The 23,803-nt window shown below is 39.8% G+C and overlaps 1 protein-coding gene across 5 annotated transcripts in view; it reads right to left on the bottom strand.

Annotated features, from left to right (window-relative positions):
* Positions 1-18,705: 18,705 nt before the first annotated feature.
* The window catches only part of XRN1 (5'-3' exoribonuclease 1), a 100,873-nt gene continuing 95,775 nt past the window's right edge, over positions 18,706-23,803 (bottom strand). For all 5 annotated transcript variants that reach the window (XM_060149695.1, XM_060149697.1, XM_060149696.1 and 2 more), the window contains one exon: positions 18,706-23,780. In XM_060149695.1, coding sequence (XP_060005678.1) covers positions 23,481-23,780 — 300 coding nt within the window. In that variant the 3' untranslated portion in view covers positions 18,706-23,480. The remainder of the gene's footprint in view (positions 23,781-23,803) is intronic.

Genomic DNA, 23,803 nt, shown 5'->3' with positions numbered 1-23,803 from the left:
AATTTATGCCTGAGTGAAGCTTATCTAACACATGTATTCTCCCTGCAGGGCACATCGTGGCCTTCCTGGGCTTAGAAACACTTCAGAGCATTTTGGTACTATGCCGGGGCCATTTTAAACACAAAATCACCAACAAAAAGCACAAGCATGTGAAAAATGCGGCACTAAATAGACAGTAGAAAGGACATCTGTTTACAGTATGAAGGCTGAAAGAGGAAGGCAGAATGTCATCTTATTTGAGCTCAGCTGAGAATGTGCACATCTCTCTGTCTCTCTAAGTCTCCGTATTTAGATTTAGCAACATGTAGATCAATTTATTTTCCCAGCATTGCCTTTCATATCTCATTCAATTTCCATCTTTCTAAGCCAGTTTCCTTTCTCTCAGATGATACAAGTAAGTAGTTCTTTTCAGTGAGGATCCTTGGGGCGTGAACTTCCCCACTTTTTGAATATCTACACATATATCTTCACTTTTAAAAGATAGTTTGACATGGTAGAGAATACTAGTTTACAGCTTTTCCTTTTGCACTTTGAAAATATTGTTCCATTGGCTTCTAGCTGTAATTACTAATGAGAAGTCAGCTGCCAGTCTAATTCTCATTCTTTTGTGGGTACTCTTGTCTTTTCTCTCACGTGCCTTTAAGATTTTCTATTCAGATTCAGTGTTCTGGTCTTCACAGGTGTGGTCTTCTTTTTAGTTTATCCTTCAGACTGAAGACCTGGGTCTTCAGTTCTGGAAAATGCTTTGTACACGTTGCCTCCTCCTAGCCTCCCTAGTTTCTCCTATTAGATATTTGATTAAAAAAATGATTTTGACACAGTTTCAGACTTACAGAAAAGTTACAAGATAGCACAAAGAATTGCTATATAGCCTTTACCCAGATTTCCCAAACGCTAACATTTTACCACATTAAGTTTATCTTTTTCTATTTATCTATTTACCTGTATGTTTTTCTGAACTATTTGAAAGTAAGTTGCTGGCATGACGCCCATTTGCTCCAAAATACTTGAGTCAGAACTTCCTAAAAACAAGTATATTCTCTTGTATAATCATCATACACAATCCTGTTAGCTAATCTAGAGTTCTTATTCAGATTTCACTGATGGTCACAACAGTGTCTCTTACAGAAAAAGAAAATCCCAGATTGTGTGCTGCATTCAGTGTCATGTTTCTTAGTCTCCTTTCACTTGGCACCATTGCTCAGTCTTTGTCTTTAGTGACAATGACATTTTTGAAAAGTACAGGCTACTCATTTTGTAGAATGTCCCTCATTTTTTTTTTTTTTTTTTTTTTGCGGTACATGGGCCTCTTCACTGTTGTGGCCTCTCCCGTTGCGGAGCACAGGCTCCAGACGCGCAGGCTCAGCGGCCATGGCTCACGGGCTCAGACGCTCCGCGGCATGTGGGATGGGGCACGAACCCGTGTCCCCTGCATCGGCAGGCGGACTCTCAACCACTGCGCCACCAGGGAAGCCCTAGAACGTCCCTCCTTTTAAGTTTGACTGATGTTTCTTCTTGATTAGATTCAGGTGGTTATGCAGTTTGGGCCAGAACAGCACAAAAGCAACGTGCTCTTCTTAGCAGGGCTGGGCCTTGGATGAGGCAAAGGAGGTACCCAGTGCACAAAAGTTAAGGAGATATTCATTCTCAGCTAGTACAGGGTAAACTACAAATGCCTTGCTTGCCTCAACCGAGTACCCGCCCTGCTTCTCAGTACATCATCTTAGGAGGTATGTGGTATCTATTATTTCAGTATGATGTCTGTTGGTCACTTGATTAAGGTGGTGTCAGCCAGATTTCTTCATTGTGCAGATACTGTAGTTCTTTTTGTAATTAATAAATGTCTTATAGGGAGATACTTTGAGACTATACAAATATCCTATCACTCTTCAAAATTTCACCCAATAATTTTAGCATCTATTGATGATTCTTGCCTTAATCAATTATTAAGATGGTTGCCAAATTGTGATTTTTTTTTCATTCCATCATTCTTTCTACATTTATTGATTTATTGATTGACATTTTTATAACACAACAATTTGGGTTCATCAAACAACCTAAATATGTCACTATGACCTTCCTCTCCCAGATTTAGAACCAATATGTTAAATGAAACAAGTGTGCACCCTGATTCCTGAGATCAAAAGAGAAGTCCATTTTTTCTTGCCCTGTTTCTCATCTCTAAGGCAGTTCTCCAGAAAAATTTTCCTTTAGGCCAAGGAACCTCTTATTTTCTTAAAAGAGATTTTGGTATAAAGCTTAGTTGTACTTATTTTTCTAGACTAAATAAATTTTATCCTTGTTTACATGTTTTCTGTCCACCTATTTAGCACTTGAAAGAAGTCCATTGGATTGCTTTGGCCTGTTTTTCTACTTTGAGAAATTGTGGTTTCTAACTGGGTTGAATTCAGTTAGTATTTACTAGGAGTTAGTTTTCGTGTGTTCCCTGACTCTTGGGTGTTTGCAATTTGGTATGTATGTGAAAAGTTAAATCCCTCAATTGGTCATGTTGGGTATGATTTTCCTGTTTATGATACAGTTTGTCTGATGCAGGCAAAAAAACTACCTAGAATTATAGTGGCCAAGGCCTGTTTTTTGATTAATTTTAATAGTATTAAAATTTAGCTTTCTTACTATAGCTTGATGAAATTTTGCCCACATTTAAAATATTATTTTGGAGGATTAATTAGGTTTAATTGAGGAGACTCATCATTTCTCCATTGTATTTAACATCTCCTGTTACGTTCAAGAGTAGTGTTTTTCACCAGTCAGAATGGCCATCATCCAAAAATCTACAAACAGTGAATGCTGAAGAGGGTGTGGAGAAAAGGAAACCCTCTTGCACTGTTGGTGGGAATGTAAATTGATACAGCCACTATGGAGAACAGTATGGAGGGTCCTTAAAAAACTAAAAATAGAACAACCATATGACCCAGCAATCCCACTACTGGGCATATACCCTGAGAAAACCATAATTCAAAAAGAGTCATATACCACAATGTTCATTGCAGCTCTATTTACAATAGACAGGACATGGAAGCAACCTAAGTGTCCATCATCGGATGAATGGATAAAGAAGATGTGGCACATATATACAATGGAATATTACTCAGCCATAAAAAGGAACGGAACTGAGTTATTTGTAGTGGTGTGGATGGACCTAGAGTCTGTCATACAGAGTGAAGTAAGTCAGAAAGAGAAAAAACAAATACCGTATGCTAACACATATATGGAATCTAAAAAAAAAAAAAAGGTTCTGAAGAACCTAGGGGCAGGACAGGAATAAAGATGCAGATATAGAGAATGGACTTGAGGACACGGGGAGGGGGAAGGGTAAGCTGGGATGAAGTGAGAGAGTGGCATGGACATATATACACTACCAAATGTAAATAGACAGCTAGTGGGAAGCAGCCGCATAGCATATGGAAATCAGCTCGGTGCTTTGTGACCACTCAGAGAGGTGGGATAGGGAGGGTGGGAGGGAGACGCAAGAGGGAGGAGATATGGGGATATATGTATACATATAGCTGATTCACTTTGTTATAAAGCAGAAATTAACACACCATTGTAATGCAATTATACTCCAATAAAGTCGTTAAAAAAAAAAGAATAGTGTTTTTGCCACCTGTTCTGATAATAGGATAATAAGGTTTGAATTTCAGTTTAATTTAATGCCTTCTAATCAGGATATTCAGTTCTTTTCTGAAAACTAGAATAATGTCATCTGAAAAGTTGATCCTTTTACGTAAACAGTGCACATATTTTGTTTAACCGTGTTTTTAAAAATATTGCATGTTGGAATAAGCAAACCTTTATCTTTTATTAAGTTAAAACTACAAACACAGGCATACCTCCTTTTATTGTTTACATTTTGAAGATATTGCATTTTTTACAGATTGAAGGTTTGTGGCAACCCCATATTGAGCACGCATATCAGCACCGTTTTTCCAACAGCATTATTATTTTTTTTTAAAAATAAATTTATTTATTTTATTTTATTTTTGGCTGCGTTGGGTCTTCCTTGCTGCGCGCGGGCTTCCTCTAGTTGCGGCGAGCAGGGACTACTCTTCGTTGCAGTGCGCAGGCTTCTCATTGCGGTGGCTTCTCTTGTTGCAGAGCACGGGCTCTAGGCGCGCGGGCTTCAGTAGTTGTGGTGCACGGGCTTAGTTGCTCCGCGGCACGTGGGATCTTCCTGGGCCAGGGATCAAACCCATGTCCCCTGCATTGGCAGGTGGATTCTTAACCACTGCGCCACCAGGGAAGCCCGCAACAGCATTATTTTTAAATTAAGGTAGGTACATTGCTTTTTTAGACATAATGCAATACTTAAGAGACTATAGTATAGTGTAAACATAACTTGTGTATGCACTGGAAAACCATAAAATTTATGTGACGCACTTTGTTGTGATATTTGCTTTGTTGCGGTGGTTTGGATCCAAACCTGCAATATCTCTGAGGTATGCCTGTATTGAAAATAAGGAGAAATTATTTAAAAAAAGAAAGTTGCCTTGTGGAGTTAAGATAGATTTCATGCAAAAAGACAGCTCAGTTTAGGAATGGGCAAAGGACTTGAATAGACATCTCTCAGAAGAAGATATACAGATGGCCAACAAGCACAGAAAATGGTGCTCACTGTCGTCTGTCATTAGGGAAATGCAAATCAAAACCACAGTGAGGGCTTCCCTGGTGGCGCAGTGGTTGAGAGTCTGCCTGCTGATGCAGGCGACGCGGGTTCGTGACCCGGTCCGGGAAGATCCCACATGCCGAGGAGCGGCTGCGCCTGTGAGCCATGGCCGCTGAGCCATGGCCACTGAGCCTGCGCGTCCGGAGCCTGTGCTCCGCAACGGGAGGGGCCACAACAGTGAGAGGCCCGCGTACCGCAAAAAAAAAAAAGAAAAAAAAACACCACAGTGAGATACCACTTCATACCCACTAGACTGGTCATAATAAAAAGGTGGAAAATCATAAGTGTTGGTGAGCGTGTAGGGAAGTTGGAATCTTTGTCCATTTCTGACAGAAATGTAAAATCATGCAGCCACTCAGAGAATGGTTTGGAGATTCCTCAGTACATTACATACCACCCAGCAATTCCACTCTAAAGAATATACTGGGAATATGCTTTAAAGAATTGAAAATAGGTGTTCAAATAAAAACTTGTACATGAATGTTTATAGCAGCACTAGTCCTAATAGCCAAAAGGTGGAAACCATCCAAATGTCCATTACATGGATGAAGGAATAAACAAAATGTGGTATATCCAGACAGTGGAATAGTATTCAGCCACAGCAAAGAATGAAGTAGTGACACATGCTACAACATGGATGAGCCTTGAAAACACTGTAGTCAGTGAAAGAAACCTGACACAAAAGGTTGCTGTACTATAATATTTCACAAGTGCTCTCTTGACCCAATTTGAAGTCATGGTGAAAATTCTCATTTCCCCTTTGTGGGCAGTTTGCTAAGCATCCACCCCAACTACTTCCCTCTGGGGCTCTGACACTCCTGGGGTATGTACAAACATTCCCAACTGCCAGAGGCTCCCAGATACGTAACAGGGGTGACCTCTTCTTCCTTAGACCTACATAATTCTTCAAAATTCCCACTTCCCAGGTAGCCCATAAAACCAAGCTCAATCCCACCCTGCTTGTCACACCTGAGCTGCCTCCTACGGCTCTGGCTTCTTGCTGCCCTGTCCCCTGCCAACCCAGCGCGTTCCTGCAAGGAAGCCTTCTCTCATTTGGAGCTGTAAGTAACAACATGTTCTGCCTTTCATCTACCCAGAGTGCCTTTGTGTTGTGTCCTGGCAACCAAAGAGTCTATAGTCATACCTACTATCCTATAATCATAGAACAGCCACATTTTGTAGTATCCAATTTATATGAAATATCCAGAATAGGAAAATTCATAGAGACAAAAATCAGATTTGTGGGTGCTGGGGGCTTGGAGGAAGGAGAAGGGTGAGTGAAAAGTGGGGTTTCCATTTGGGCTGATGAAAAAGTTCTGCAGCTAGATACAGTGATGAGTGCACAGCATCATACGTGTACTTAATACCACTGTGTTGTACACTTTAAAATTGTTAAAGTGGTTAATTTCATCATGTGTATTTTGCCACATTTTAAAAAAACTACAGAAAAACGACAAAAAAATAAGAATCTAAGAAAAAAAGAGAGACTGCATGTATATATTTTAAAGTATGTCAATTTCCTGTGAGTGCAAGAAAGCAAAGTCTTAACTTCTCTAAGTGAGGGTACACTTTTTTTCTAAAAACAGACTGATTTTAATGGTATTAATGTGTTTATCAAAGAATAAAGAATACACACCAACAGAATGGCTCATATTAAAGACGAAGAAGACAAAGGTTGGTGGACATGTGGAATAAATTGAATTCTCACCCATTGATGGTGAAAGTACGAGTTAGTATGACCACATCGAAAAAGTCTGACAGCTTCTTATGTAACTAAACATATGCATATCCTATGACCCACAAATTCCATTGCTAGGTATTTACCCAATATAAATGAAAACAAATGTCTAGGACTTCCCTGGTGGCGCAGTGGTTAAGAATCCGGCTGCCAGTGCAGGGGACATGGGTTCGAGCCCTGGTCCGCGAAGATCCCACATGCCCCGGAGCAACTAAGCCCATGTGCCACAACTACTGAACCTGTGCTCTAGAGCCCAGGCCGTGCTCCGCAACAAGACAAGCCACCGCAATGAGAAGCCCGCGCACCGCCACGAAGACCCAACGCAGCCAAAAATAAATAAATAAATTTATTTTTTAGAAAAAGTACATTAAAAAGCATATTTTAAAAAACCCAACAAATGTCTACAAAAAGCTATGTACAAGAACATTCATAGTAGCTTTATTCATAAGAACCCGAAACTGGAAACAGAACAGCTGTTCATCAGTTGGAGAATAAATCTTAAGCTATCTTCTTCACACAATGGACTACTATTCAGAAATAAAGAGAAGCAAACTACTGATCCACACAACAACATGAATGAATGCTAAAACATTATATTGCGTAAAAGAAACCTAGCATAAACAGTATATACTCTATACCGAATCCCTATGTTGTACACCTGAAACTAATATAATACTGTAAATCAACTATACTTCAATTTTTTTTTTAAAATGAGTACATACTGTTTTTTTCCATTGATATGAAGTTCTAGAGCTGGCAAAATTAATTTTTGGTGAAAAAATTTCAGAACAATGGTTGCCTCTGGGCAGTTGAGGATTTATTGGGAGAGGGTGTGAGGGAATTTTGTGTGTGTAATGTTCCTGTTCTGTGCCTTGGTGATGATTTAGGTTGCATGTGTGTGTATATTTGCCAGACCTCATGGTCCACTTAAAATGTGTGCATTTCACTTTATATAAATTTTACCTGTAAAGAAACAAAAAGGCACCATCAAATATTGAATTCTAGTTAGTGATATGCATGCTCAAGTATCTGGGGGAAGTATACTGATGTCTGCCACTTACTTTGAAATGCATACAAAAACAAGATGGACCAGTAAATAGAAAGAGAGATGGATCGATGCATAGGTAATAACGTAAGAATAGTAGAACAGTAATGGTAGAATTTAAGTGGTGTGTATATGGATGTTCAGAAGTAATTTTTTTTTAGTGTGTTTGGAAACTTTTTATAATAAGATATAGGGGAAAAGAATAAAATATACATCGTCAAACACACCCTTATTGTTTGGAGCCTTAAAACGTGGCAAGGAAATTTTTTAAAACTAGCCAAGTACCCCAAATTCTAAGAACTGTTTCTCTTTGTCTAAAAATCTCACTGGTGACCACAAGCAGCAACAAAGCTTCATTGTCTGTCTTGACTGCGCTGACTTTTGACAGCTGGGCCAAACTTGGGAGCCAAAGGCTTACAAGCTTCTTAGTATCAATTACTAAGCTTTAATGGTCAATTAGAGTGTGAACTGATGAAACCCTCTAATTAGGTCGAATGGATTCTTTACTGCCTGAGAGGGACCACTCTGCAATGTCAATGTCAATTTCCCTTCCCAGCCAATACTGGACTGTGGTCTTTGTAGCCTCCTGGTTTTCCCTCTTCTCCCCTTTCACTGCTGTTGGTGTTATCGTTCTTAAGAAAGAGCACAGATCACTGCACGGTGGTGTACTCACTATGCAGTAATGGCATTCAATAGAAGATGAGTGATTCACGGTACATAAAGGAAAGATTATTGGAGCAGAAGTGCGGCCACCCTAGACCTGGCTCCGCTGCTACATAGGTGTGTGACCTTGGGCAAGTCACTTAACTCTGCTGAGCCTCACTTTATTAATCTCTACAACAGAGGAGGCAGGCTGAGAGGTTCTCCAGGCAAGTTCCAGCCCTAAGACTCAACTGCTAAACGTAAAAAGTACTAATTTCCAAATGACATTTATCAAAATTGTAATGTTTCTCCTGTTGGCTTTTTTTTTTAATGTTTATTTATTTATTCAGCTGTGCCCGGCCTTAGTTGTGGCATGCGGGATCTTTTACTTGCAGCATGTGGGATCTTTAGTTGCAGCATGTGAACCCTTAGTTGTGGCATGTGGGATCTAGTTCCCTGATCAGGGATTGAACCTGGGCCCCTTGCATTGGGAACGCAGAGTCTTAGCCACTGGACCACCAGGGAAGTCCTTCCTGTTGGCTTTGAGTGATTTTATTTTATTAGTTTTTATCCTTATCAAGGTTAAATATGTACTATGTAGATATGTAGATAGAGCCCACGCTCAACAAAGCTTATTATGAAACAATACCCCACCAATCCCCACATTTGTCCCTCCTCAGAAGCATTTAAAATCTTTTCTTTTGAATCTGCAGAAGAGTTGACAGAATAGTCTTCAGTATTCTTACCTGAATAGTCCTCATCGAAAGGGCTATTGTTGACATCTGATCACATTCCCTCCATCTTTTTCTATGCTTCCTTTATGCCAGACCATCTGAAAGTGGGAGGCAGGTACATGACACTTCACACCTAAATACAACAGTGTGTGTCTTCCAAGATTATGAACATCTCCTACATAACTGAGGCATCATTGCTGTACCTGAGAAAACTGACCCTAATTCAGTAATATCACTCATATTCAAAGAAGTCCATTGAGCCATAAAGTACCTTATAAATGTTATTTTTTCCTAACCTAGATCCAATCAAGGTTCACACATTGTATCTGACCATTAGTTTTCTTGAATCTCTCCCAGCCCTCCCTGCCCCCAACCTCCCTTGGAGAGAACAGGTCAGTTATCTGGTCCTGATTTATGCTGTAAATCCCACGTGTCTCCCTCTACTAGAGTCAGGACAAGCATTTTTGGCAAGAATACCACACTGGAGATGTTGAGTCCTCAACAACTGGCATCACATCAAGAAGTATAGAAGGTCAGTCCTTCCCTACTACTCTTGCAACCGTTGCCAAGCTTGACTGTTTGCTTAAAATAGTGACTGCCAAATCTCCACACTATGAAGGTACATTCTCCCCTTCTGTACTTAATAAGTAATCCATGGAGTGATATTTTTGAGACTGTGAGAATCCAGTTTGTGAGAATCCTAATTTAGGATTTTTTTGTTTTTCTATTCACGGCATGCGGGATCCTAGTTCCCCAACCAGGGATTGAACCTGCGGCCCCTGCATTGGAAGTGTGGAGTCTTAACCACTGCACCGCTAGGGAAGTCCCTAATTTAGGATTTTTAAATTTCTAATCATTCTTTTTTTTTTTTTTTGCGGTACACGGGCCTCTCACTCTTGTGGCCTCTCCCGTTGCAGAGCACAGGCTCCGGACGCACAGGCTCAGCGGCCATGGCTCACGGGCCCAGCTGCTCCGCGGCATGTGGGATCTTCCCGGACCGGGGCACGAACCCGCGTCCCCTGCATCGACAGACGGACTCTCAACCACTGCGCCACCAGGGAAGCCCCTAATCATTCTTGAGGTGGAGGTTTCACTAGTCAAATGTAGAATTTTCCACCTATGGACCATGAGAATAATAATAATAAGGTGTTAGGGCTGAGAAAGACGTGAGAGGTCTTCTCGGTTAATTCTTTTATTGTTTTATTTCATTTTATTGTAGGCAGTTACATTAAGTCTTCTTTTCGTATTTCCATTAGTGACATATTTTATCAGTTTGGGACATGATCTACTGACGTTCACCATGGAAGAGTACACACACATTTCCATCTGCCACCACCTATGTGCACCCTTTCCATCTTCCTAATACAGTTATAACATGCTTTTGTTTAGATGACTATTTGGCTTCCATTATTATAATCATATGTTTTAACATGGTTATTATAACCATAATCCACAGTTGACCCAGTGTATCAGTACTATGCTGTGTCTCTTCTGTCTGCCTTTCCAGATTCACTCTTCATCCTTCTCCATTCTGCTGTGTCTTGGGAGGCTGATCTGCACGGACTCCATCAAAGGGTTCCCTTGCCCCATGGTTACTCAGTTGGGTTTGACCAATAGAAAGCACCAGCAGGACACTGGAGGGAGAAACAATGAGGTCATAGTATATGTTCCCCAGCTCCTGCCCAACTAGGTGACCATGGGTTAGCTGCTTAGTTCTACAAAAGGTCACAGCTCTTGTCAGGCAACAGCCTCCGTCTCTTTGGAGTCAAGTAATGGCATGTTCTTTTTGCCCTTTTTGTCCTGGAGTGGTAACAATTCTTATGTTGTTATTAGTCTTTTTAGTTTTCTTAAGTCTACCTACACCCTTACAAGTTTTTAGTGTCTTTATTAAGGTCTCCTGAATTATGCTATTTTCTGCTAGACCTAAATTATGAATATTTTCCTTTCCTGCAAAACTTTTCCATTTTCTCTGGAGTTAATATTTAATCTGATATTTCTGGTTTTCTATAAATTTATTATTAATTCAATCCAAGTACCTTTTATAATTTTCTAAATCTCCCCTTTGGATGTTCAGAAACATCAGGAATTTTCTCAGTTTCATTTTCTTAAAGCCATCTCTTCTGGGGCTTTCTAACTTTTTCCAGTTTGTACTAGTCAACCTCTAGACCTGATGGACAGCTTCCATAATGAAATCTCCGTTTGCTATCACTGAAGAAATTATCTTGTGTTAATTAGATCAGAACTTCTCTTTCCATCTGGTTTAAATCTTCAATCTTGGGTCACATTCTCACGTTGTTAGTGCATATCTTCTAATAGTTTCTTGAGAAAGGCCACTTAAAAGTTACATTATTTGGGGCTTCCCTGGCGGCGCAGTGGTTGGGAGTCCACCTGCCGATGCAGGGGACGCGGGTTTGCGCCCCGGTCCGGGAAGATCCCACATGCCGCGGAGCGGCTGGGCCCGTGAGCCATGGACGCTGAGCCTGCGCGTCCGGAGCCTGTGCTCCGCAACGGGAGGGGCCACAACAGTGAGAGGACTGCGTACAGGAAAAAAAAAAAAAGTTACATTATTTGAGGGAATTCCATGGTGGTTCAGTGGTTAGGACTATATGCTTTCACTGCTGAGGGTATGGGCTCAATCCTTGGTTGGGGAACTAAGATCCCACAAGCTGCACAGTGTGGCCAAAAACAAAAAAAAAGTGTTACATTATTTGAGACTTTTACGTTAGAAAATGTCTTTATTATATCCTAATATTTTATCAATACTTCGGTTGAGTATAGAATTGTATGTTAGAAATTATTTCCTTTCAGTATTTTGAAGACTTTGCATTATTCTCTAGCTTCTGGCACTACCTTTGAGATGTCTTAAATCATTATTACTCCTAACCCTTTGTATGTGATTTTTTTTTCTTGAAAGCTTTCAAGAGCTTCTTTGCCTCAGTATCCTAAAGTGCCATGATGATGGACCCTAGCATATGTTCATTCATTGCTGGGTAGTTGAGGAAAATGTCAATCTGAGGTGGTTGCCAGGGGTTGAAATTGAAGAATTTCTAGTTAATGAGCATAAAGGGGTTTTTTTTATGATTTTTTTCAATTTTTTTAAAAAAATTACTTATTTTATTTATTTTTTTGCTGTGTTGAATCTTCATTGCTGCGCACGGGCTTTCTCTAGTTGTGGCGAGCAGGGGCTACTCTTCGTTGCGGTGCGCGGGCTTCTCATTGCGGTGGCTTCTCTTGTTGCAGAGCACGGGCTCTAGGCACGCGGGCTCAGTAGTTGTGGCTCGTGGGCTCTAGAACACAGGCTCACTAGCTGTGGCGCACGGGCTTAGCTGCTCCGCAGCATGTGGGATCTTCCCGGACCAAACCTGTGTCCCCTGAATTGATAGGCGGATTCTTAACCACTGCGCCACCAGGGAAGTCCCGAGCATAAAGTTTTAAGTTCTACATGAATTCAGTTTACAGGAATAAATTCTAGAGATTTGCTGTACAATATTGCATCTACAGTCAACAGTATTGTGCTCTATATTTAAAATCTTGTAAAGAGGGTAGATCTCATGTTGTGTTCTTACCACAATAAAAGAAAAAAAATGCCTTTCTCACAACACTGTGGTGAGAGTTAAATGGCAGAATGCTATAAAGCACTTGGTCTGTAAACAGTACTTACTATTGTTGTTCTTATGGACTGGAGTCTAGAAGCAGGAAAAAAAGAGGACCATGTCAATAGGCTAAGATTGAGAAGAAGAGAACCTACATTAAGGTAAGGTAACCATGAGGATGGAGAGAAGAGGGCAGATATAGGAGATGACATTGCACCACGACAAGCGAAGTGCGTGTGGCGGGTGAAGAAAAGGAGGAATCAAAGATGACTCATGCAGCTGTGACCTCTATTATTAGCAATAAATGTAGAAATATCACATGATGGCATTTCAGGCCAAAATGAAGACTTCCTTCACTTAGTGGTGATAAGGAAGTGTCATTGGGAAATTATCATCTGACAACCCCAGAGACACTGGTTAAGACTCCACTGGTGTTTGGTTAAGCTATTGAGATGGGGAAAGTTGTTTGTGTGTGTTGAACTCAGGAAGCATTTATCTAGCAATGGTGAACTACAGCTTAAAGAAGAAAAGCAAAGATCACAAAAGCTGCATTAATAATTTATCTCATAGCGACTTCCCTGGTGGTCCAGTGGGTAAGATGCCGCTCTCCCAATGCAGGGGGCTGGGGTTCGATCCCTGGTTGGGGAACGAGATCCTGCATGCATGCCGCAACTAACACAGAGGGCAGCCTAAATAAATAAATAATGTTTTCTACTTAAAAAGAAAAAAAAAATTGTCTCATAGCTTATTCTGCAACGTGTGCAGACCTGGCGGTTTTAGCTCCCAGACTCCTTGCTATGGACACCCTCATTTGTCTGATACTGCTCATTTGAGCTTTGCATTGTATTCTCAGTCAAGTCCCCTTATGAGGACTCTCTGATATCACCCTGTAATGTTTTTTTTCTTTAGGGGGGAGAAATAGATGAAATCAGTGAGCTGTGACTATTATCTATTGTGCTTAATCAAGCGTCTGTGTGCTCATTCCCCAGAAGAGAAATATACATTATTTTGCAGCAAAGGAAGAGAGCAAAATTCCCTGTCAAAAGTCCCTCTTTGGCTGGAAATCATGTCAGCTTACTTTTAAATGTTCTGATTAAAAAGAGAAAAAGAAAACTGACCTTGAGGGTCCTGAATGAGGTAGCGGCCTTGTGTGATAAATACACAGTCACCTCTATGTGAAGGGAATAAAGTCTGTATGCTGGCTGAGTACTGGCTTCTCTTCTCCTTCCTCTGGAGTCCTTCCCTGGAAGCCTGGGTTTCCTGACAGTGCCCAGCCCATAGCAGGCCTTCAACTAATACTTGTGGAACAATATCAAAGCATCTCCTTCAAGCAGTATAGGAAGTTTTCCCTTCTGCACTGCCAGCTCCACTAATCTATCCCTGGTCCCTGCTGGCACTCCCTCCACTAATTTCTTGCCCTCTGCCAGAAATCTCACCTCTTTCTGGTGCCATATCACCCCCTGCATTCCTTGAGGAACACTTCTGCCTCAGCTATGTGTGGGGATACCACAATGGCCTGTTAGTACATGTCACAGGCCCAATAACCCGAGTCACAGGGGTGGGAATATACTCCTGGAATAAACCTAACTCAAGAATCCCTACAGACAAAACTGCAACCAGAATGCTGTATGCCCGTTAAGTTTTGCTGCAAATAGGCAAAGCCAGCTTTAAGATAATGCTCTGTTTTAAAAAACGTTGATTCATTCATTCACTCTTGGCCACATTCCTTAAAAAAATATCTGCTATGGAGGGACACAAAACCTGGCAAGTTTGTGCTTAGAGATCTGTACTGTTTTTACAACCTGACCCACTGTACTGCACAGTAAGGATCTTGACCACAAATTTCCTCATGTCAAATGAAATAAAGATAGACTTACTGTCATAAATGGTCGTTCCTGACATCCTGGTGCTGCAAACAGTTGTCTCTCTCAGGGCTGTTTCTCCAGAGGTTTGAGTTGGATAGGGGAAGACCTGGATCCATTTGGGGAAGCTATCGACCATGATGGTTTCCTTGAAGTCAGTCTGGATTCTTGATGGAGCTCTTGGGGCCGCCCTCCCGAAAAGGAGGGACCCAGGATAGTTTGCTTTGGCAGGCTGATATGTAATCCATTCTCTTACAGTCTTTTCAACCTTAAGTACAATTCTAGGCCATTTTGAGTGATTCCTTCAGTCAAATCGCCTTGGATGTCCTGCAGGATAGGTAGTTTTTCCATAAAAGACATCCTTTCCAGGATAGAGAACTCTGCTGACATCTAACAAACTGGGTTCCACAGGTAGCTTGACCACTGCTCCCCGCGCATTAGGTGTCATATGGGTCATTTGACAACCTGAGCAGAGCTGATAGCTCAATGAGGTGCTTCAGGGAGCTCTGCTAATGTGGTTGGATGGATATGTAATAAAGCAAGTATAGTAATATGTTAACGGTAGAATCTAGGTATTGGGTATATGCATGCTCATTGTATAATATTTGCTATTAGAAAATTTTCATAATGAAATGTTGGAAAAAAGAAAAAAATTCCCTCAAAGTGTCTGGTGCTGTCAGTGGTGATCAGCTGAGATCTTCATCACTACCTCTTACTCTGCCAGGTGTTCAGAGAAGCAGGTGGGCCTAGGAAGGGGAACAGCATGAGTGGCAGAGCAGGCCAAGTCTCAGAGATACTTGCTGAGGGAAACAGGCAAGTTTCAGAATGATGCCTAAAGCATGACGCCATTTATGTAAAATAGAAAAGCAATTATAAGTAGTTGTATGTGCAGATAGGGTGGCATCAAAAAAGGCTAGAAGGACACACACCACATGCTCACAACAATTACTTCTAGAAGGTGGTCCAAAGATTTTACTCTTACCTGCCATACTTTCAAAATTTGTAGGAAATGCAGCCATATGTTACCTAAACAATTAGAAATTAATTTCAAAAGAGAAAGTAAACGAGAACATGGGTTTGGGGATGCAACAGATCTCTTCTGAATTCCAATTCAGCTGCATGTTGTATCTTTGGGCAAGTTAGCCATTTTTGTGTCTTACTTTCCTTATTTGTGAAATGAGTTAATACTATTTTATATTACTGTTGTTTTGAAGATTGAAAGTGTTATATAAAGTGGATGGTACCTAGCAGATAGCCCGTAAGTGGTAACTGTTATTATCACTGAGCCTGGAGCACAAACCTTCAGTGCTATATTCATAGAGAAATAATTAATGATGTGACTTGTGCCTGTGAACAATACAAATTGCCCTGCAACCGACATAGTGGAGAAATTCCCAGCCTTGGCCATAACGCGAGGGATATCTCCATCAGTTTGTGCTCAGTTGTCTTTTGTAGAACATAATGTACTAATATAATGAGCAAAGAGTACCTACTGTCATTGAGGATTTTGTGATTGAGGCTAGCTCTGACTCCATGTGATACATTCTTGGTAAGAAATGGGAGTTTGTGGGACTCCCCTGGTCGTCCAGTGGGTAAGACTCTGCGCTCCCAATGCAAGGGGCCCGGGTTCGATCCCTGGTCAGGGAGTTAGATCTCACATGCATGCCGCAACCAAGAGTCTGCATGCTGCAACTAAGTCCACACACTGCAACTAAAAGATCCCGCGTGCTGCAACTAAGACCCAGTGCAGCCAAAATAAATAAATAAATATTAAAAAAAAGAAACAGTTTTTGCTTCTGCTATCCACGAATATAGTTGCAGAAGTCATGTTTGTTTGACATTCTAGGAAGTGTCATCAGGCTGAGAGAGACTTCTTGGAAAGAGCTCATATTTCTTAGATACTAAAGTCAGCAGGTCATACACGGGAGGATGTGGGAGAACGTGATTGTCCTCAGGAAGGCTTGGATCTATTGTGTTGCTTCCAGACCAGCTACACCATGAATTACAATATGCCAGAGAGAATCTCTGGTAAAATATTAATGGGTCAGCCTGAGAGGGTGATGCTGGAACTCTGATTCCACATTTCTTGTTTCTCTTTGACATTCAACATACTGAACAATATAGGAGCCCCTAAGAGTTAGTGCAGCTACATCATTCTTACTTGGATGACTGAAACAGCTTTCTGTCTGTTTCAGATTTCCACTCTCTCTAATCAATTCTCTGCAATGCCACCAGTTTTCATTTTGAGAGCAAATAACCCCTACTTAATTAAAATCATGTAATAGCTCCTATGAGAATAGCTTTTAGGGGTATCTTCACATCCTGATCTTTCTTGCTCCGAAGAACATCGCTCCACATGAATGGGCCTTGGCAGCCATGTTTGTGTTAGTTGATGTTAATTGCTTACATGGAGGTGGACACCTGATACAAACTTAGCCCATCTGGAATGGAGATGATGGAGAGATGCTAGTCCGAGGCTGGTTGCTAGAACTAAAGCAATGTACAAAGGGAATATGGAAGGCTTGAGTGTTAAACAGAAAGGCAGAGGTAAGACTGGAGAAGTTAGGTATCTATGTTTCTGATAGCTTTCTTGCTCTTGGCCCAAGCCCCTTTGAAGCTCAGCCGTGTTTCTGCTTTTGGATTCTAGGTGGTTTCTGTACATCCTGGACTACGAGAGAAGTCCCTGCAGGCCTTCTTTTATATATGAACTATGAGGACTGACTGCCAGTCCAGAATATGGTTGTTTCTTAAGAGCCTACCTTTGATAGGTCCAAATTTCCTCATCAACCCACAGTCCAGCAGGGGTGGCCCCTCAAGGTGACCTGTCCCCCACCCCCAAATATAGATGTCGGAGCAAAGACCTGATCTACAGAGAGTCACAGACACTATAGAGCCCACGGCCCCATGGAGAGGAGACAGAGAGTGAATTGGAAGGTGACACCTCGACTAAGGTTCAGTTCCTGAGAAGCCTGCTTGGATTCTCTGAGATAGTCCCATATTCTTACAGCAAATTTCCTTTTCTTAAGCTAGCTTGAGTGGGTTTTGGTTTGTTTAGTTTTGATTTTCAAGTAAAAAAACTGACACCAAGGTTGGGGGAGCCCAGTGATGCTACAGAGTTGGGGTAGACAGGGGTGGTTACTGTGGGGGGCTGGCGGTCTGGGGGATGAAGTGGAAAAGCAGCTGGCGATGTCTCCACTGGTGATCCCAGGCCTCGTGCCTTCTGCTGGATGAAGGTGGCCCAACACCATATCAGAATGTGACCACTCCTTGGGGTCTTGAGTAAAAGTACAACAGTAGAGACAGACTCAGGTTGAAGGGGCAGAGCTGGAAGCAGATATAGTAGGTAGAGATTGTCTTCCCTCTTTAACCCTTTCTTTCCAACTCCTTCCCACCCCTACCATAGAGAGATTTTGGTAATACGCATAATAATGCATTGGAGTTATATTGTGAGACATGGCCAATTAGCAAGATGTTAGTATTGTAGGTTCCCCAGTCTTATGAGTAAGAATTAAAGCCTCTTCCAACATGGCTCTGTAAGAACCTTCCCCTTGGTAGAAAAGATAGAGGGGATCAATGGCAGGGAAAAGGAAGAACAGAAAGAGAAAAGTCTCCCAGATGCCTAAGTGAGGCATGGGGACTCTGCATGAATTGAATACTGGAGAGGGACTCAGTGGGAAAAGCATAGAGGTATTTGGCACCATACAGGACTCTGTGTGTTTGGGTACATGTGACAAATCCTTATGTACTAACATCTGTAATATACCTGCTATGTACCCAGTGCTTTAAACATATTAACCATACAAGGGGTGTTTTCTTCCTTTAGGAGATGAAGAAACTGAGGCTTAGGTATTACATAACTTGCCAGTCCTAAAATGAGAATGATTTATTTACAACTAGAAGTAGAGGTAGGATCTGAACAGCGGCCAACAGAATCTATAGTCCGACTTTCTCCACCAATCGTGCTGTCTAGTTTATGCTAACTGACATAGTTTCAAAATACCAATATAAAAGGATATGGAGTTTGGGACTTCCCTGGTGGTCCAGTGGGTAAGAGTCCGCCTTCCAACGCAAGGGATGCAGGTTTGATCCCCGGATGGGGAACTGAGATCCCACATGCTGCAGTGCAACTAAGCCCGTGCGCCACAACTACCGAGACTGCATGCTCTGGAGCCTGCGTGCCACAACTAGAGAGAAGCCTGCACGCTGCAACTAGAGAAGCCTGTGCACTGCAACAAAAGATCCCACATGCCTCAACAAAGATCCCACGTGCTGCAACTAAGACCCGACACAGCCAAATAAGTAAATAAATACTTTTTAAAAACTTGCTAAAAAAAGGATATGAGGTTTAAGTGAATACTGTAATGTTTCTGCTTTTAATATCACTGCAAACATACAAGAACAAACAACTTATGAAATCATTCTCAAAGGTTTAATTAAAATCCATATATCATTTAACATGTATAGATGTTTAAACTCTTTCAGTGATTCATATATTTTAAAATCCTTTTGCACATTTTGAGGCTAACTTCATGCTAGAAATCTACAAATGTACAGCTTAACACAAAAATACATTCGGAGTCCATTCCAATGCAAGTTTAAAACACTTTAATTGAAGACAATGTAAAGATATTTATAAACCAAAAACTACAAAATGAGCACATAAAAGTCTTCCCTTTTGAACTTTTAATAAAATACTGCTCTGTATAAGATCTAATGAAAAATTCCGGTTACTTATAAAATACTTATGTGAGGAAAGAAAGGAATTAAGATGTATATGTATGAGTTATACTTACATTGTTTAAAAGAACAAAACGTTGGAACACTCTGATGATATAGTACACTATCTATTACTCATATATCAAAATAGATGAAAACACTCAAAGAAGCAACTGGGTGCAGGCAAAAGAAAATGTATGACACTTCAGGCAAAAAAAAGCCCCCAAGCTTCAGAACAAACAAAAAAGTCCTTTAACTGTAAGGGAAAGAAAGGAATAAGAGAACTTAAAGCAAACTGAGGACCAAATTCTCATTCTTTATGAGAAAACAGTATGAGGATTTGGCTCAAATTACTAAAACATCTACAGAAATTTAATTATTTGGCCTGGGCAATTTAATAGTATACCAATTGCTGACATAATAGCAATAGGTGTACTGTTGAAAAAAAATTAATTTTTACAGGTTTAACTACGTAAAACTTTATCTGTTGGAAACCAGAGTCTCCATCATGAATTGCACTTGAGATGGCTGAATGCGACTGAGCAAGGCATTACTGCTGGTTCACTCTCTCTCTCACACACACACACACACACACAAAGCAGCTATGGATTGGTGATATTCTTAACTATGAAAACTATTTTATACCTGTTTTTTTCTCTCCTTCTAAACAAAGGATAAGTGGTGCTGGAGTTAAGTCAGTGAAACTTCCACCTGCCCCCATTCTGTCTGTCTCGCCGCTGTCTCATACTGCTCCCTGGCAGAAGATGGAGTGGTCTGATGGAAATCTGAACCAGCTCTGTCTGAAACACATTCATTTCTGGAATTTTAAGCATTATCCTAACTAGGAAAGGAAGCTCCTGCAAAAAAACACTGTTTCACTGACAAAACTTATTAAATAAGAACACTGCCAGTTTGAGTTCTATATCACTGTCTCTAAAAAAAATAAGGGAATTTCTGTGATTCATTTCTTTTTAAAGGTTGAGAATGTCTGTCATGGTCATTTCTCTCCAATAAATTAATTCTCCTCCACAGTAAAAACACAATTTGGAAGCCAGATGGTGCTAAGAAATATAGCAAACTCAAAAAGCTAGGAGATTGTACACAGTTGCTTTAAAAAAGAGGCTCTGGACAATGAGATGAAGCACATTACAATGAACTTCAAAGGACAGCTGGACAGTCCTAGCTATCTTAAAGGTAAAAATTAGACAACCACTATGAAAATGTATGATTTATTAATACAAATAAAACAGATGATTTAAAAGTGAGTGAATACTAATATGTATAAAATAGATAACTAATAAGAACCTGCTGTATAGCACAGGGAACTCTACTTCACTTTGCTGTACAGTAGAAACCAACACAACGTTGTAAAACAACTATACTCCAATTCAAAAAAAAAATCATAAAAAAAAAGTGAGTGAATAAAAAAGACCCTGCAACTTATCTATTTCCTTGAGCTAGAAAGATATAGTCTAAAAATGCAGTGTTGGATGGGTCTTATTTAACTGTTTCCTTCTTCCAACTGCCTCCCTCTCTGACCCCTCCCCCCAAAACCTAGATTAGTTTGAAAAATATCAGTCTAAAACCAAAGCAAGTACCTGATTATAGAAAAGGAAATAAAAAACAAAAAACCTGCATCAGGAGTTTTTCATCTCTCCCACCAACAGGAAAAAAAGATCTCCTTATCTTTTTAGTTCTAAAAGAACTACTTATCCCTCTGAACAGCAAGGAAAGTCTTAAACTGAAACCAAGATACAGAGGTGAAATTAATTTCTCAGGCAACTGAGTCTCAGACGTTTAAGACGTGAGTCTACATGATGTTTCAGTCAATTAATACAGTCTATCTGTAAAATTATAAAGCTCAGGTAATGTAGGAAATGGTGAAAAGGAACAATGAGACTGAAGGACCAATCTTCAAAATTCACTTAATTTGCTCAAAAAAAAAAAGAAAAAAAACTTTATTGAACAAAGATATTTAGAAATAATGTTTCAGCGAGGAGAAGAAGGTTTAAATAGATTTAACTGCTTTTAGTACGTGGAAACATGAAGTATTTTGGGGAATCTGATCCTCTGTGCCCTGTACAGCCCATGGTTTCCACAGAAAGGCCACAACAGATTCAACAGTTGAATGGGCGTATTTCTAAACTTCGGGGTATTCTGAGTCTGCACCATCCAAAAAAGGAAAAACTGTAAGTTTCCCAGTCTATTAGTGGATCTAGTCTCCTCAAGATTGTCATGAGAGATTAAAAACAGTCTCTGCCTCTTACATCCTCCCCAGAGAGGGCACATCTACTGCTCTCAGGCCCACATTTAGAATAGGTGAACAAGGTGAAGAGAACATAGATGAATGCCTGACACTATCTAGTCATTATGGAGCTCTCTCCCATTTTAATCTCTCTTTAGTCTTGACTTTTAGAATAATACATTTTTTAAAAAGAGAAGAAAGAATGAAAAGAAAACACTTTTACTGCCTATCCACCTAGAATTGTCAGCTTGCTTTGCTTGAATACTGAGGAAACATCCGTATACGGGTTCAGCGGCACTGTGCTTACCGAAATTTCTCTTGGAGTTTTCAGAAGACAGCACGTGCTCCTTCTTCTGGGCTTTAAAAAAGATGTGGGTTGTACATTGTTTATAGAGTGGTCACAGAGCAATGATGAGTGAGGCAATTCTTGAATGCTGGAGTTTGTAAAGTTACATAAGGTGAAAAATATTATACACTTTAAAGTAGTAAGAGGTTGACATAATCTTACCGTCACAATTTAACTTTTTTGTATTGTATGCCCCAAACAGATGTTCCCTTAAAAAAAAAAAAAAAGGTCGTGAGGCAATAAGGACAAATACTGAGAATTACTTGAGCCTCATTACTCAAGATCCCATTACAGAGAAACAAATATTCCCCAAAAAAGAAATTCTGGGAACCAATGAACATCTGAATCTAGGAAAATTAATAGAAAATAAAATCACAGAAACTCACATGACTGTGATAAATGACAGATAATGAACATTTATCTCTTACACTAAAGGCACGACTAATATACAAATATCCTATTAACATTTAGAGAAACTCTAACATTTAGCAGTTAGAGAAAGAAATCCATTTAATTCAGTACTAGCATTTTTAAAAACAAACAAAGACTCAGAGTTTTCAATGAGCCAAATGAAACTAAATATAATCATAAGCAGTTCCATACAAAGACTGTTGTTCGTACTTTTAAAAAAGTATGATAACTTACTTCCTTAAAAATACAAGCATATCACAAAAATGAAAGCACAAACATATATATAAAAACTCAGGCCCTGGTACCACTGAGACATTTTCATAAACTCTAAAATAATTTCAACAGCTACAGCTTGAACAATACACACCCACACGTGACATGCAAAGACAAAACGCCAGAGTCCCTGGGCAGTTCAGCATAAAGCTAAAAATATGGAACGAGAATGAGACGGGCACTTGTCATATAAATAATGTACAGTATACACTGATGGTGCCTGTGCACACCTTGTTATTTTTAAAAAATTTAGAATTTCATCAGTTCCAGGAAGCACTACACATGGACCAACAACAGAGCTCTCATGTATGTTTAAGTAAGCAGGTAAAAAGCTATACAAATTGATAACACAATTTATTTTAATTAACACGATTAATATTTTGTACTTTATTCTATTAGAAGATTAATTTGTAATCATTATACCCTGCAGATTTTGAAACTTAATTTTATTAGAAATTACTAATGCTGGTTCTTGAATAATCTAAAAAATTGTAATTATTTACTCAAATCTAGATTGTTATTTATAATTCTAAGCAGTTAAATGAAATATTCTGATCAGTATTCTGAAGTTGCTTTGGTACAAAATTGAGAATAAAGCAAAACTGGCAGCACCACCACAAGTGTGATCACTTCACAACAGGTCCAAAGGACCCTCAGATATAATAAAACCTAAGTTAAAATACCTATAAATAAGAGCCATTCTCCTGACACTTCTGTTACATCATTAAAAAGAGAAATAAAATCCACATTCAGTAAATTATACTTGAGATCCAATTTTCATGCTCCATTTAATTATCCCTCAATGATAGTGTAAAAAATGTTTATAATTATTGCAATATGATGTCTAATTCATAGTTTAGGATGCTTCTAATGATGAGGCCAATGATTAGAGTGGTATATCTGAATGCTTAGTCCGTTGATATTATTTTAAAACAAGGTTGAATTTAGTCTTTTTTTACAGCTTTATTGAGGTATAATTGATGTAAAACAAATTGCACATACTTAAGATGCACAATTTGACATATAGTCTTTTAAATAGCATGAAAAGTGCCTGACAACTAAAAATTTAAAAAATTTTAATTGAAATATATTGTTTTAAAATAGTACACTGTAATTTTTTATGAGACGCAGATATGGATTTATAAAAAGGTGGGAGTAAAGGAATGAAATTAACTTAATTCCAAGTACAATTTATTCAGAAGGTTTAGAAACTCCAAAATTGACAGCCAGTTTTCTTGATTTTCTTCTTGAGGAGCTTGGTGTTGATTTATGGTGAGACATACTATGGCCTGGGGAGGCAGCTTCAACTTGAAAAGGAGACGCAAGTTGAGTAATCTGAGGGGACTTGAAGGAAGCTGATAAACTCTCCTGTGGAATCACTTTGGTGACATCAGAAGATGCTGACTGGCTAGTCTGAAGTAGGGTGGCTTGACAACTCTGGGCATCCTTGTTCTCAAAATTCTTTTTGTTTGCAACCCTTTTTTTAGTTACCTTTGAGGAATAAAAGCATCATT

The sequence above is a fragment of the Lagenorhynchus albirostris genome, chromosome 5 (assembly GCF_949774975.1).
Source record: "Lagenorhynchus albirostris chromosome 5, mLagAlb1.1, whole genome shotgun sequence".
NCBI lineage: Eukaryota > Metazoa > Chordata > Mammalia > Artiodactyla > Delphinidae > Lagenorhynchus > Lagenorhynchus albirostris.
Note: the sequence above shows the minus strand (reverse complement) of the source record. Positions and strands in the feature narration are given on the sequence as shown.